Source organism: Cicer arietinum, chromosome 3 (assembly GCF_000331145.2).
Source record: "Cicer arietinum cultivar CDC Frontier isolate Library 1 chromosome 3, Cicar.CDCFrontier_v2.0, whole genome shotgun sequence".
In the NCBI taxonomy this organism is placed as follows: Eukaryota; Viridiplantae; Streptophyta; class Magnoliopsida; order Fabales; family Fabaceae; genus Cicer; species Cicer arietinum.
The window spans coordinates 5,356,656-5,372,636 of NC_021162.2; the positions used below are offsets into that span (position 1 = coordinate 5,356,656).

The window sequence follows — 15,981 nt, forward strand, 5'->3', positions numbered from 1 at the left end:
ATATTTAAAATAGACTCCGATGCCACAACAACTTTTTTTTTTTACAAACTTTTGATGAAATATATTCAAATTTTATTTTACAACAACTTCTCATGCTCGCAATTAAAATATCATAATAATAAAACAAATAAATTTAGACTATGCTACAATATAATTCAATATTAACATTTTTTTAAAATAAAAAATATTAAATAGTAAATCATATTTATAAATTTTTACATCTTATTTTTGGGTTTGTATTTTACATTTTATTTCGTCAAATAAATACAAATACCATTATACGTTGAAAAATAAATTAACAATTAAAGTACAATGAGTCAAACAATTATCCTATATAATAAGTTATCCTACGAATTTTATAAAATATTTTAAAAATTAAATTAGATAATTGTGATAAACATGATTTTCCTTCATTTTAATTTTCCTAATCATATTCAATAATTAAAAATCAATAGAGTAATATTATAAAATAACTATATTTATAATACATGAAATATTACTTATAAAACTTATAAAATTAATTAACTAATATCCGCGCAGCGCGCGAGCCATAATCTAGTTATATTTAATTCTTAACTTTTGTCTTCTATATTTTTTACTTGATACATATTTCAAATAATTTCTCTTTTATTTTTATTTTTATGTTGCTTTGATATTTTTAGAGTAGTTCTAATATTATTGTCCCTTCGATTTCATAGTGGTTTTAATATCATTGTCCCTTCGAGTTTAGAGCGTGCATGCATTCTCACGCACGAATTTGGTGGAGGTGTGTAAGACCCATACATAGAGAAGATGGACACGCAGTGGATTGCGGCGGTGTTTGTTGACTTTGGATGCGCACTAGAAAATTCAGCTGGTGTTGAATTCTTCTTGGCTCCTAGGTAGTAATTTGATTCGATGTTGCAGTTTGAAGGTTGAACTATCTTCCTGAACCTTTTTTATCCTAGACACAAGCTTCATAGAGCAGTGCCATGAGCTTCTTACTGCCAAACATGATTTGATTGATAAAGCTCAGAGAGTTCTGGTTGAGAATAGAAATTTGTTGCAGTGTATGAAATCATCTGTTGGCATCCCTTTTACCGGTGAAGATGACGTTGCATTCACTAACTTCAAACAGGTGATTGATAAATGAAAAAATCAAGAACAGAAGAAAAAAAGTCATTGGAAAAAACACATAGTGAAAGCAGTGCTTTTGAGGCCAGCGGTAGCGGTCTTCGTGTCGTAATTCATTCCATTTGCTAGTGGTTTTTGTGTCATACTTAAAGGATGTAATTCTAAAAAGATTCCTACAGTGTAGTGTGACGTGGTATTGTTTGTAATTGAATTGTTTTATCTTGAGAATGTCGTGATTGATAGTCTGTTTATACAATTTTTGACAGCGTTGTGAAACGCCTTAAAGAGAATAATCTAATATGCGACTCAACTAGTAATATCTTCGGTGTTAAAATTTATTTTATCAAAATTGTATTTTTATTCCGAAAACAACGAATGCCATTTAGAAACATGAAAAATGTGCATCAAATCATAGCATCCTAAGCTACTTAAAAAAGGTCTAAAATATTCTAACTTGACTTTTAAGCATTCAAATACCTACTCAAACATACAAACACATACTTAAGGACAACCTCAAACACACACAACTCAAAATCTTATCCACCAAACAATGAAGTTGTTAAAATTTTAAAAACATAAATAATTTTATTAACAAGACGGATGCAAGACAAATATCAACTCTATCAAATCAATCTTTATCTCCAAATTTTAATTTAGTAGAAAATTGTAATAGATGTCAATTCAACTATCTTCAATGTTGTTCAAAATTAACAATTATTTTTAGTTCTTTTTTAATGTTAAGAACAATGCATTAGAGATGCTTTTAGAATTTGACTTAAAAAACTAAACAATGTCCATTTAGAAAATAAAAGGAGCATCGTAGGAGGAGCCCAAATTTGAACATAGAATAAGTTATATACAGGAAAAATGACCTTTATAAGTTTAAGGCAAATAAATCACTAATCAACATTAAATTGAAAGTTTTGTGCCTCTTCAAAAGTTGCAATCAATTCACCCATTTTATCACTAAATAAACGGATTTGGCCAACCCTATGTTGCATTAACACAACATATAGGCAGAGTTTAATTTAGGAACATACATAAATATATAATAAACAACAAATCTAGCAAATTCATTTGTGAAAATTTTTCTGCAAAATTCAATCTAACAAGATTTTTTCTCAAAATTCTTCAGCCCTTCCATAAAGAGAAAAACCATAATCAAAAAGGGCATCTAATATACAACTATGAAAAAATAATTAGTCTGAGTAAGTTGATCATATTCTAATTCAAAGAGACCACATTTTCACTTTTCAAGTTGACATGTAGAAAGACTATTGATAACTTTGAGGTAAAATTCCCAAGCTTCACTTGTTTCACTGATACATTCTTGACCAAATGGATGTTCTTCAACATACTTCACCATATTTTCAGCTTTTGCCAATCCATCAAGATATCGCCGTAGATCACCTCCAACCGCTGTCGAAAATTACATTTTGTTATTAATAATTCATAGCATAAGGCATAAGCTTGTGAGATCATGAAAAGGAGTACAAACTTCAACAAGAAATTGAATGACACATCACACAGTTATCAAATATGATAATGACACTGACATATCGAAACTAATAATAGTTTTAAAAAGTTAAAGTAATTGAATGTAACTACATGTGTCAATATCAAACTGTACACACCTTTAATCCGAAGTGTTGCATGTTATATAAATAAGTAAATAAAATTATCGAAGCAATATGTATAGGTAATTTTGTACCATACCTAGTGAATTATCATTCTGATGCTCAAAGCTGAATGTATGAGGAAAGATTGAGTTGTGTGGCTACAATAAAATTTATCAAAACATTAAACATAAGTTAGGACATGTAATTATATGATAGCTAATAATAAGCATGATAAATGAGAGAAAAATAGTTAAAGAATTAGTTAGTGTATTTACAGGATTAAGTAATGCCTTGTAAGGAGAATCATCCAAAAGCAATGTATTTGATTCATTGTAGTAACCCTTCTCCCAAGGAAGATTAGGATCATACTTGTCCCAAATTTTCCTCAAATCCTTAAAAACTAGTGGCTTGTGCTTGTTTTCAAGTGTTTTGAAACTTGTTTCAGTACAATGTGACAGGTCCTGTCAATAATATGTAGAATGAAAACAAATTATGATAAATAAAATGCAAGCATAAATACATTAGTAAGAGTTAACATGCCTTTTCATGATATTAAATTTGTTTCCAAGCAAGGTAGCTATATACCACAAATAATAAATGGAAGTAAAGATGCACAATTGAAAACATTGAAAACCCCTAAAAAAAATTTGTTTGATATAATAAAAAATCCCTAACATTGAAAACAGTAAAAATTAATAGAGACATAACTCAACATGGCTGCTCAAAATCTCAATATGGCTGCACAAATACTTTATGTCAATAAAAAAAATTTAAGTAGTATATTTTTAAGTTCAAATCTAATCTAGATTCTTTGTGAAATCAAGACATTAGTGACAGTTCGATTGAAATTAAATGATCTATATTTAAGTTTAGTATTTTTTATTATAAAATAAAAATAAAAATCTATATTTTTTAAAGAATCCAACCTCAATCTAACAAGCCAAGAAACATGAAATGTGTGAATTCGAGATTTCCTAACCAAAGCTAATCCCATTTCATACCAAAGCTATTAAAACAGGTTCTCTAGATGCTCAGTACTTACCCAACAGAAAAGCAACTTTTGTTTCATGTCTCCCATCAAATAATCAATCACACTATCAACATTTTTCCTACAAAATTATTAAACGCATGACTTAATAAACAACAACTAACAAATTGTACAAATTAAAAATAAAAAACAATAGTTGTTGACTGATTTTGTACTTCAATCTAGAAGACCAGACAGCCACTTCAAAATTCTCAAAGCAGAAATTCAGAAACTCTACATAAAAAGGCCTCTTGAACACTGAAATACAAAAACATAATTCAATCATTAAAAAAAAAACATTAACTCAACAAAACAAAACAAAACTTACATGCTTCCCTCGCTAAAAGAAACAGATTAATTCATTGAAAATAAACAAAAATAAAATAAAATAAAAATACAATTAAAATTTCTTACATGCTTTTCTGGATATTGATGCATCTGCTTTGACATGTTTTGGAGGTGGAGAAATAATGTCAACAAGAAGACCATTAATATCAAGAACAAGAAGCTTCTTTTTCTTCAAATTTCCAGCTGATATTTTAATTGAAGAAATACAAAAACTGTTTTTTTCATCTTTTTCTTCCTGAGTAACCGATGATTTTGGTATCTCATTAACAGAATTATCTTCTACCTTTGGTATACTGACAACCATTTTCTTCAATTTTTTGAATCAATCTTTCAATTTTGTTGTTATAGAACTAATCTGATGATCCAAAATAAAATTTAAAAAATACAGTTGTTAGTATATTCAGTTCCTAACAACATTTAACATGTCCAAAATAAATTTTGTAAACATTGACATCATATATAATATCATAAATATATATTCAATTAATATTAAATGTAACATAATCATAATACATAAACAAAAAAGTATCTAGCAAAATAAATATTAGTTTAATTAATTAATCTAGCAAAATAAGTACTAGTTTAATTAATTAATTGTAATAAGCGTGTGATAAGAATCAGCAACATAGATAAAAAAAAAGACAGAAAACATACCAAGAAGATGTGTGTGAATTTTCTAGCTGTGAACATGAAGAAATAAATAGACACAGTAGAGATTTTAAAAATAAAATAATTGACCTTTTGTCTTTCAGCTTTGGTGTTGGAAATTGGAACTTAAACCATTTTTATTAGAGAAGACAAACCGTAAAGTGTTCACAAAATGACAAAATAAGGGAACTGAAAAACCTCTTAATCAACCATTTTATAAATACTACATACATTCTATTACCTCCTCTGATTCTTATTATGAATATACTTTTCAAAAAAAAAATTCCCAGTTTGTAAAAAAAGTCATCACTTTAAAAAAAAAAGGGATTTATTGCTTAAAATATTTGTTTATCCTCGTTTAAATACAATTTGCCTTTTTAATGTTATTGAATATATTTAATGTAGTGGAATTTATTTAAAAGAATATTCAAAAAGTTGTCGCAATTAATAATTTTATTAATTTTAATGTTTTTTATTTTTATTTTTTTTTCCTATACTAAAAATTAGAGGGAGTAATATGTAAAACTTAAAGAACGAAAAATATTAATTAATTTTTAACAAAATACATTTAATTAAATGTAAGGAATTAAAAAATCAACTATTTTTTTTCTCAATATTAAATGATATATTATTGATAACTTTGATATAAAATTTATTTTTTTAATTATTGTGCAGCGACCAAAAAGATGTTCCATAAAAAAGTTGTATTAGTTTTTATTTTTAAAAAAATTGAGGAGCCAAAAAAATATTATTAATAATGATATTGTCGATGACCATTTTTATGGTTGTTCTAGAATTTGAACTTCATCTCTTAATATTGTATTAAAAGGATTTTTTTAATGAGAATGATTACAGTTAATTGAAATTTTAAAATAAATACTAAATAATTTATCAAAATTGAGTTAAATTTTTTATTTGTTATGTTTATAAATAGAATTAAATGGAAAAAGTCATTGCTGAATATAAATAAGATAAACATTGTATTTATTGGTAAAGATTTTTGTTTACTTTTTTTAATTTCATTTAGTATAAGAATAACACAATAATACTCTATCGATTTTATAATAATTAAATGTTCTTTTTAGAATATTATCTTTGATTATAAGGAAAACTAACTAAATTCACATACATTAAGAAAAATTAAAAGCAGAATTTTAAAGTTTTTGTCAACTAAGAAAATTGATTAAAATTAATTAACACTACCTCTTGTCCGTATTTTAAGAAGAAGAAAAATTGTATAAGTTTTTAGCCCGTATTATAAGATTGAGTCCAAAAAAAGGTCCATATTATAAAGAAAAATAGTTCATTACAATGTACACTAATTGCTATAAATCTCTTTATATCCCTGACTATAAATAAATTTTTTATTGTTAAGCATCTATTTGAAATAACATTTTAATTTTATAGCTTAAAAAATATTTAAAATAGTGTAGTTTTAAATCAGCATATAAGTCTTAGTGATTTTTAAATTTTTTATGACCAAGAGTATAATTCAAAAATATTAGGATATTTTGTTTGCGTTTTAGTTGATTTGGACACAGTGCAAGAGTTGATAGAATGTATTCTTGTTGAACGCAAAATGTATGCATTTGTTTTATATTTAGTATTAAAAAATGTTACTATTTTGCGCATTATGTAAGGTTATAGGACATTCTATAGATAATTGTCGTAAATATTCTTATGGTAGTGGAATAACTTGCTATGTTGATAATACTAGAATGAAAAAGAAATTGATAGAAACTCAAACTCTTAAAGATGTTGCAACAACAAAAAAGTTGGTTAAGAAGTATGTCCTTAAAAAACTACTTTAGATAATATCAAAACTAAAGGTGCAAAAAAAGATATTAAGGTTAATAATATTCATTGTGTTGTTAATTCTTTTTTTGTCGATCACATTTTCAGCACTGAACTAGGTGAAACCACTTCTATTCAAGAAGAATTCTCTACCTCAGATCAAGAAAATATTGATAAAAATCTTGAAAAACCTTTTGACTCATATTTAGTTAATTTTGGAGATTTCGAAGTCATTTCAAAGACACTTTAAGAATCAAATATTCAGTCTACACAGTGTCCTATAAATATAATTAATGAGGTATTTGGTTTTAATTTATGTAACTCAGTTAACACAAATCATCTTCGAGAGGAGCGTTAATATTCTGATATGTGTATTTTTGGTGTTTAGAGTAATGCAGTGTTAGAGGAGAACAATGTTTCTGATTTACACTCAAATGCTATGGGTGTGAGAGATGAAGTAGTGATGTAGGATACTCGAAATGGTGTATGGTATTGCTCTTGTCCCAAAGTATAAACAAAAATTGATTAAAAAAAGTTGATTTATTTGATACAAATTATATTCAATTAACAAAAAGCTAAAAAATATAAAGAGAACAAAAATTAATATTATAGTTTATCAAATTGAAACATTTTCTTTAATTGTTGCGGAAATTATTTATATATTTGTTACCTTTATTTTTCTTTTATATTTTATTATTGTTTATGAATTGTAATGAAATATTTATTTTTATTCTTTTAATCATACAGAATTTTTTCTTAAAGACATTTATGTCATTTTATAAATATTCATATTTTTTTTTTTTGTCATTTTCTTTTATTAAAAATTACTAAATAATCAATTTATCTTCTATTCATTTTCTTCTTTTTAGTTTCTTCTGTTTACTTTGACTTTCTTTGATCAACTAAACAAAATATGAATAAGATAGAGATTAAATTGTATTTGTTTCACTTTATTGGAGACTAAAAGATACCTATATTTTTCTTAAGAACAAAATTAGATCTCATAATTTTTATCAGGACTAAAATAATTTTTCACTCTTAATTTTCTTTTATTTCTTTTACGATAAGATTACTAATTAATACTTCATTTGGTCTTCAATATAAGAAAAATTTGAGTCAACAAAAGTTAAAAGTTGATGTATGTAGTCTAAAACTTGGATCAAATGTATTCATTTTTATTTGATTCATTTTCTCTTAAATTTAAAAAAAAAATTATTAAGACATACAAGGACTATTTCAATTAGAGTTAAATTTTTATACACCTAAAAAAAGTTTTATAATCATAACCAATTATGTGTAACTTTATAAATAGTTATGACAAAAGTCAAATATTATTAATAATCTAACCGTTGTGATTTATTAACCTTATAAAATTTTTTTACCCTCTTTATATGTTGATTTTAGGGGCATATCAAGTAAAAATATTTTTTAATGTGGAGATAAAATTCATAGCTGAGATTAAAATGTCCACTGAAAACTCTCATGACTCTGTTTTCCTCTTTTTCTTTTGCTGCTTCCCTCACTATATCCCTTTTTTTTTAAGTCGAGTTATGTCATTGTTTTACAACATCCCTTTTGTAACATACTCATAAAATTCATGTTGTAGAACAAAAGACATGACTTTGATGAAGTTATACTAACATTGGATATTTATTTAGATTCATAATAATATTTTTGACATTTTGTTATTTTGTTTTGTATTAAGATCTTCATTTGTGTTGTTATATTTACTATAGATGTATTTTTTATATTTACATTTTTAGTGTTCCAGACTATTTCGTTATTGATATAGCATAAATCTAATAAATTTTAAAACAATTGAAAGACAATATTACATAGAAATAAGTATAACTGACGAAGGGTAAACAATAGAAGAAACAAACAATATATAAAATATAGAGATAGCTAAGATAAATAGATAATTTACTTCATATTTCATTTGAAAAAAAATACAGAACTTCCGATTAAATCAATAAATATGGCACCTTATATTTGATAAGTTAGTGTCTTTTTTCTCTATCAAAATCAATACTAGTTTAATCACTTAACTACAATAAATGTATGATAACAACAACATCAACAACAACACAAAACATACAGAAGAAAAACACGATAAAAAGTCGTAAAATGTGTATTATTGTTCTAATTTGTGACGTGAACATTAATGTCCCTTTTAAAGGTTGAAGAGAGTTGATCAACTTTACATCTTTGTTGGTTTTATTAGGACATCTTTAGAAAAATGTCCATTTTCTCCAAAAATAAAACATCTTTGAATTTTCTTTTTTCCTGTGAATTGCTTCATTTTAAATAACTTCAAAGCTTTCCTTTTCCTTTCCTTCTAGAAGATTCTAGAAGGTTTAGTGTATCTTCGCAGATGATGTTTCTTTTCTGTTGAACAGCTGCATTTGTTATCTTTGCACTTGATTTCCTGGTAAGACTTTTTGCATGCCTTGGTGAATTTGGATCTTTGTTCTACAATTTTTAAGAAATGTTGGTGCAATCTACATAGCTTTTCAAGTGCCTCCAATGTTATTTGATGTATTTGGCTGAGACTCATGGCTTTAATATCTTTCTGAGTTGTTGCTATCATCCTATGGATTTTTGGTTGGAGTTCTTGGGGTAGTGAGGAGACATATGTATTTTTTAGACTATGATCATTAAATCCATTGATGACATAATATATTTGAGTCATTCTTTGATAATGTTTTTCAAGATCTTTGACTCTAAGAGAACAACATCTCATCTCAAAGAATTCTTGTCTGCTTTTTCTATCAAATATCTCCATATCACCGATGAATTCATTGGAAAGAATTCCAAGGATAGCAGAAATATTTTCTAATATGTGTAATTCATCTTGTTTGAATGTACCAAGATTATGGTACCATTTCTTCAACGTGCCTGTCATTCTACAACAAAATTCTTCAATGATCTTATAAGTGTTTGCACATGTTTTCATCATCTGAGTGTCAAGCCAAACACCAAATCCAAGGAGTCTCTTTCTCCAGCGACTGGGTGGTATATCATCAAGCGTGAACCAAGGTCCACTATTTATTATTGTTTTTCCAAAGACTGGATTTTCTTCAAGTGATTCTTCATGAAGGGATCCTTCCTCTTTTACATTTACCATAAAAAGTCTAGAAATGTTCATGTAATTCCTTTCAGATTCTGATTCTTGTTCTGATACTGATGAAAAGGATTTAGATCTTTCATCAGTTGATGTATCTTTGGAAGAATAATTTTTCTTAAAGGAAGAGGAATCTTCACTCTTTTTCCTTGAGAATTGTTCAAGAGAATTATTTTCTTGTGGGAATTCATGGTTTTCTGTGATAGTCATGGCTTGGCTTGGAAACTTTTATCGGGAACATCTTGGGAGTTAGATGATGATACACTTAAGCAAGCAGTTTTTTCTTTAGACTTGGAGGTTGAGGTTTTTGTAGTTCTGACATATTTTTGTCTACAAATTTTTGTCTATAAGCTGAGGGTATGTATTTGGCATAATTTGGGGGTGATGAAGCATAGGTACGGTACAGAGGAGATGGCTTTCCTGGTTGTGTGAAATAAGTAGGAAAATTAGGAGGGTTAAAGAAAAGATCTTCAACAGGCTTAGGTTTTTCTTCTTTGGAAGATCTTAAGAAATCATCGATCTCTTTCACTTGGCTTTGTAACTTTCTGATTTCTCTTTCTTTTCGGTCAAAATCTTGGCCAAAAGTTCTTTCTTCTAACATCCTTCTTAAGTCATAATCCAACTGAGAGACTTGAGCTTTTAAGGTTCTTAGTGTTTTTGCATTTTTTGAGACAGAACTTTGAGATTTTCATCTGTTTCGTTTAATTTTTCAGTAATTTTATTCACCTTTCTATTTAGATTCTAGAGAGTGTCATTTTGAGCAACCATGTTTTCTGATTGCCAATTTAGAACTTCCTTCGCTTGGGTTAGCAGTTTAAGTTTTCCATCTGATTAGACTTCATTGGTTGTATGAAAGGTTTGGATAATTTGTTTGTGATTGGGTCCACTTTTCTTTCTAGAGCAGGGAATTGTTGGTCATATTCTGATGTTGAAGCTGAGAACATAAAACAAGGGATTGGTTTGGTATTTTTTTTGGAGGGTTTAAAGGTTTACAATAGTATGAAGGTGACCAAGTAACAAGAGCAGGGTCATTAGGTGGCAAAAGCTTTTCTTTTTTGAGGATTTTAAGTGTTGTAGATAGGAAGAGATTTCTTTTTATCATGGATTCCTACTCATGAACCGTTATCAAGATCTGATTTTTTACTTGGTGGAGGAGGTGGTTTGCACATTTGCTTTTAGGGAGGATGATATCTCTGTCAATATCATTATCATGCATCCAACCGTCACATCTGGGTCGCACTTATTGGGATCTACGTCCAAATAAAATGGCCATCTATCTTGTCAGTATAGATAGGTTCTCCTCTAGTAATGACAACATGAATAGGACACCAATCTTCTTTGAGTATTGGTTGTATCATCATGGTCTGAAAAATAGGATATGTCGAACTTGATCCTTCATCTAGTTTTTTGAAAATTGTTTTGACTAACCTATCAATGGATCTCCTGGAGGTGGCTTCTCGAGATTGTATTGGTCTTTTGTCATGATAGAATTTTTCATAGTTTGTTATTCATTTTAGGGGAATTAGTTGAGCTAATTCTTCCCTTGTGATACTCCTTGGGATCTGAACAATGGAGGATATAACTTCTTCTCTATTGGTAACAACCAACAGTGAATCAGAAGAACATCCAGTGAATCAGAAGAAGTGAGAGTAATGGGTTGATATGTTGGATCTTCACTATCTCTTCCTAAATATTGTAAAAAGACTGATTCCCACAAAATAGAAAATCTTGTTGAGTATTCTTATGTCCTAGAAGATGCTCAAATAACTGAAACTATACCTCCTCTTTTACCACTCTCTGGATGTTCTTCTGATTCACTGTTGGTCGTTACCAATAGAGAAGAAGATATACCCTCCATTTTCCAGATCCAAAGGAGAATCACAAGGGAAGAATTAGCTCAACTAATTCCCCTGGAATGGATAACAAACTATGAAAAAATTCATCATGACCAATACAATCTCAAGAAGCCACCTTCAGGAGATCCATTGATAGGTCAATCAAAACAATTTTCAAAAAACCAGATGAAGGATCAAGTTCGACCTCTCCTATTTTTCAGACCATGATGATACAACCAATACTCAAAGAAGATTGGTGTCCTATTCATGTTGTCACTAGTAGAGGAGAACCTATCTATACTGACAAGATATATGGCCATTTTATTTGGGACGCAGATCCCAATAAGTGCGACCCAGGATGTGACTGTTGGATGCATGAAAATGATATTGGCAGAGATATCATCCTTTAAGCAAAGGGATGTGTAGACCATCTCCTCCACCAAGTAAAAAATCAGATCCTGATAACGGTCCATGGGTAGGAATCCATGATAAAAAGAAATCTCTTCCTATCTACAGATAAGCACTTAAAATCCTCAAAAAAGAAAAGATCTTGCCACCAAATGACCATACTCCTGTTACTTGGTCACCTTCAAACTATTGTAAACCTTCAAACCCTCCAAAAAATATCAAACCAATCCCTTGTTTTATGATCTCAGCTTCAACATCAGAATATGACCAACAATTCCCTGCTCTTGAAAGAAAAGTGGACCCAATAACAAACAGATCATCCAAACCTTTCATACAACCCAATGAAGTTCAACCTGGTGGGAAACTTAAACCTCTAACCCAAGCGGAGGAAATTCTAAATTGGCCAAGATTTTGACCGAAAAGAAAGAGAAATCAAAAAGTTACAAAGCCAAGCGAAAGAGATTGATGATTTCTTGAGAGCTTCCAAATAAGAAAAAACTAAACCTGTTAAAGATCTTTTCTTTAACCCTCCTAATTTTCCTACTTATTTCACACGACCAAGAAAGCCATCTCCTTTGTACCCTACTTATGCTTCATCACCACCAAATTATGCCAAATACATACTCTCAGCTTATAGACAAAAATCTGTCAAAACTACAAAAACCTCAACCTCTAGGTCCAAAGAAAAAACCATTTTCTTAAGTGTATAAATTCTCGATAAAAGTTTCCAAGCCATGAAAATCACAGAAAACCATGAATTCCCACAAGAAAATAATTCTCTTGCACAATTTTCAAGGAAAAAGAGAAGATTCTTCTTCCTTTGAGAAAAATGATTATTCCAAAGATACATCAGCTGATGAAAGATCTGAATCCTTTTCATCAGTATCAGAATAAGAATCAGAATCTGAAAGGAATTACATGAACATTTCTAGACTTTTTATGGTAAATGTAAAAGAGGAAGGATCCCTTCATGAAGAATCACTTGAAGAAAATCCAGTCTTTGGAAAAACAATAATAAATAGTGGACCTTGGTTCACGCTTGATGATATACCACCCAGTCGCTGGAGAAAGAGACTCCTTGGATTTGGTGTTTGGCTTGACACTCAGATGATGAAAACATGTGCAGAGACTTATAAGATCATTGAAGAATTTTGTTGTAGAATGACAGGCACGTTGAAGAAATGGTACCATAATCTTGGTACATTCAAACAAGATGAATTACATATATTAGAAAATACTGTTGATGTCCTTGGAATTCTTCACAACGAATTCATTGGTGATATGGAGATATTTGATAGAAAAAGAAGACATGAATTCTTTGTTATGAGATGTTGTTCTCTTAGATTCAAAGATCTTGAAAAACATCATCAAAGAATGACCCAAAGATATTATGTCCTCAATGGATTTAATGATCATAGTCTAAAAAATACATATATCTCCTCACTACCCCAAGAACGCCAACCAAAAATCCATATGGATTATAACAATAGCTCAGAAAGATATTAAAGCCATGAGTCTCGGTCATATACATCAAATAACATTTGAGGCACTTAAAAAGCTATGTAGATTGCATCAACATTTATTAAAAATGGTAGAACAAAAATCCAAATTCACTAAGGCATGCAAAAAGCCTTACCAAGAAATCAAGTGCAAAAGATAACAAATGCAGATTTTCAACAGAAAAGAAACATCATCGGCGAAGATACACTAAAACTTCTAGAATCTTCAAGAAGGAAAGGAAAAGGAAAGCTTTGAAGTTCTTTAAAAGGAAGCAATTCAGAGGAAAATAGAAAAATCAAAGTTGTTTTGTTTGTGCAGAAAAGGGACATTTTTCTAAGAAATTTCCTAATAAAACCAACAAAGCCGCAAAGTTGATCAACTCTCTTCAACCTCTAGTAGGAGATCTAGAACCCTTATGATGACTCTTCATCATATGCATATTTTTCATTGATTTTAGTCTTATTTATCTTTAACCATTAGTTAATTTAAGTAGTTAGTTGATATATTTTGTTGATTTTAGTTCTTTGATTTAATGAAATGTTTATGTTATTATTTCCTTGATTAAGTAGAGATTTTTCGGAGTTTTGCGTTGTTACTTTGTTTTAGTGCAATGCTGAATTTTGGTGAGAAATCAACATAACCTATATAGAGTAATTCAGTCATATCTGAAGTTGTAGATGTCCAATTGGAGTCAAACCAAGTGCAGATGAAAGCTAAGATCCATAGCTACAACGTTCATGAAGATTTCAGAACCCAATTCAGACTCAAAAGATGATAATAATGCAGAACACGTCAAAGATAAGAAGTTGTGCGCCTGAAGCACAACAGGACACTGTCTGGGGCGCATTTCCACCCTTTTGACACTGCCCAGGCGCGCCCTTAGCGCAAATTCTGCACCCCAGGCGTGTAGCGCGCTGCCAAATGTATAAAAACACATTTTTCTCACTTTTTAGGGATCTTTTTGACTTTTGGGAAGTTAGGAAACTTGTGCCCTAACATAGAAACTCAAAGACGGTTGTTTCTAACACCATTTGAGCAGTTTTATCAAGAATCATTCATGAATCTTTCTTGTAATTCTTCTCTAATCTCTATTTTTTCTATCTCTGTAATGAATAACTTAACCATATTCGTTAGGGATGATTGTAACAAGATGCAACCCTTATTTTTATGATTTGATTTCTAGTTATATGAATGAGTTTATTGAGTTTTTTTTTCTTATCTATGTGCTTAATGATTTTTATTGTTTGATCAACATTAAAATGGAAGTGGACTTTACGAATGCTTGAGATGAGAAATTCATGAATTTGTAGTCTAGGGATAGATATAGGTCATGAAACCAAATAAATTAGTTGCAGAGGCAATAGTTTAAAAAGAGAATTCATGTACATTAATGCTTAATTCTAATATTAAATCCACTAAGGATTATGGGTTAATTTGCAATTAAAGGTTCTGTCAATAAGACATTAGGGCAAGAATAATAAAGAAAATTCGGTAATAATTCAATAAAGGAATTCAGTAACTATGATCAAATTAGACGTCAAGGTTGAATTCGAAGTGAAACTCATCCCTGACATTTTTATTATTATAAAGGATCAATTTTATTACGTTGTTTAATTTTAAATATTATTTCAATCAATTTGGAAACTTTTTGTTCAATTTTAGTAATTAAATATAATTCGATAGTAAAACGCACTCCTTGAGTTCGACACTTGATACTACCATTTTATTATTACTTGCAACGATTCAGTACACTTGCTGAAACTCTATCAAGTTTTTGCTTAAATTAACTAATGAATAAAAGATAAATAAGACAAAAATTAATGAAAAATATGCATATGATGAAGAGTCGTCACAATCTCCCAACTTCCAAATAGTCAAACAGATCCCTAAAAACTGAGAAAAAACACGTTTTTATACATTCAGCAGTGCGCTAAGTGCCCCAAGCGCGGGATTTGCGCTCTGGGCGCGCCTGGACAGTGTCAAAAGGGTAGAAATGTGCCTCGGGCGCAACTGTTGCGTTTCAGACGCACAACTTCTTATTTTTTATGTTTTTTTTGCATTTTTGTCCTCTTTTGAGTCTGAATTGGGTTTCAGTGTATTCATGAAAATTGTAGCTATGGATCTTAGCTTTCATTTGCACTTGGTTTGACTCCAATTAGACGTCTACAACTCTAGATATGACTGAAATACTCATAGGTCATGTTGATTTCTCACCAAAATTCAGCACTGAACTAAAATACAGTAACAACGCAAAACTCAAAAAAATATCTACTTAATCAAGGAAATAATTACATAAAAATTTCATTAAATCAATAGGACAAACATATCTCAAGATTACATAAACATTCCAAAAAATAAACATAGTTCAGGATTACATAAAATTACAAAAAATAAACATAAACATATCAAGGAAATATAGGGGAGATTGATGATTCCAAAAACATATCAAGGAAACATAAACATTCCAAAAAATTACATAAACATATCAAGGAAATAATTACATAAAAATTTCAAAAAATATCTCAGAATTTTTTCTTAACCTATCATGGAGAGGTTTTGCTATTC

At 29.3% G+C, this 15,981-nt stretch overlaps 1 protein-coding gene across 1 annotated transcript in view; it reads right to left on the minus strand.

Moving 5' to 3' along the window:
- Nucleotides 1-2,053: 2,053 nt before the first annotated feature.
- The window catches only part of LOC101511338 (uncharacterized FCP1 homology domain-containing protein C1271.03c-like), a 37,644-nt gene continuing 23,716 nt past the window's right edge, over nucleotides 2,054-15,981 (minus strand). Inside the window, exons 2-7 of the mRNA XM_004499413.4 lie at nucleotides 4,174-4,462; nucleotides 3,936-4,017; nucleotides 3,775-3,841; nucleotides 3,008-3,193; nucleotides 2,830-2,890; nucleotides 2,054-2,532 (exon numbers count right to left, since the gene is read on the minus strand). Coding sequence (XP_004499470.1) covers nucleotides 2,360-2,532; nucleotides 2,830-2,890; nucleotides 3,008-3,193; nucleotides 3,775-3,841; nucleotides 3,936-4,017; nucleotides 4,174-4,411 — 807 coding nt within the window. The 5' untranslated portion in view covers nucleotides 4,412-4,462 and the 3' untranslated portion in view covers nucleotides 2,054-2,359. The remainder of the gene's footprint in view (nucleotides 2,533-2,829; nucleotides 2,891-3,007; nucleotides 3,194-3,774; nucleotides 3,842-3,935; nucleotides 4,018-4,173; nucleotides 4,463-15,981) is intronic.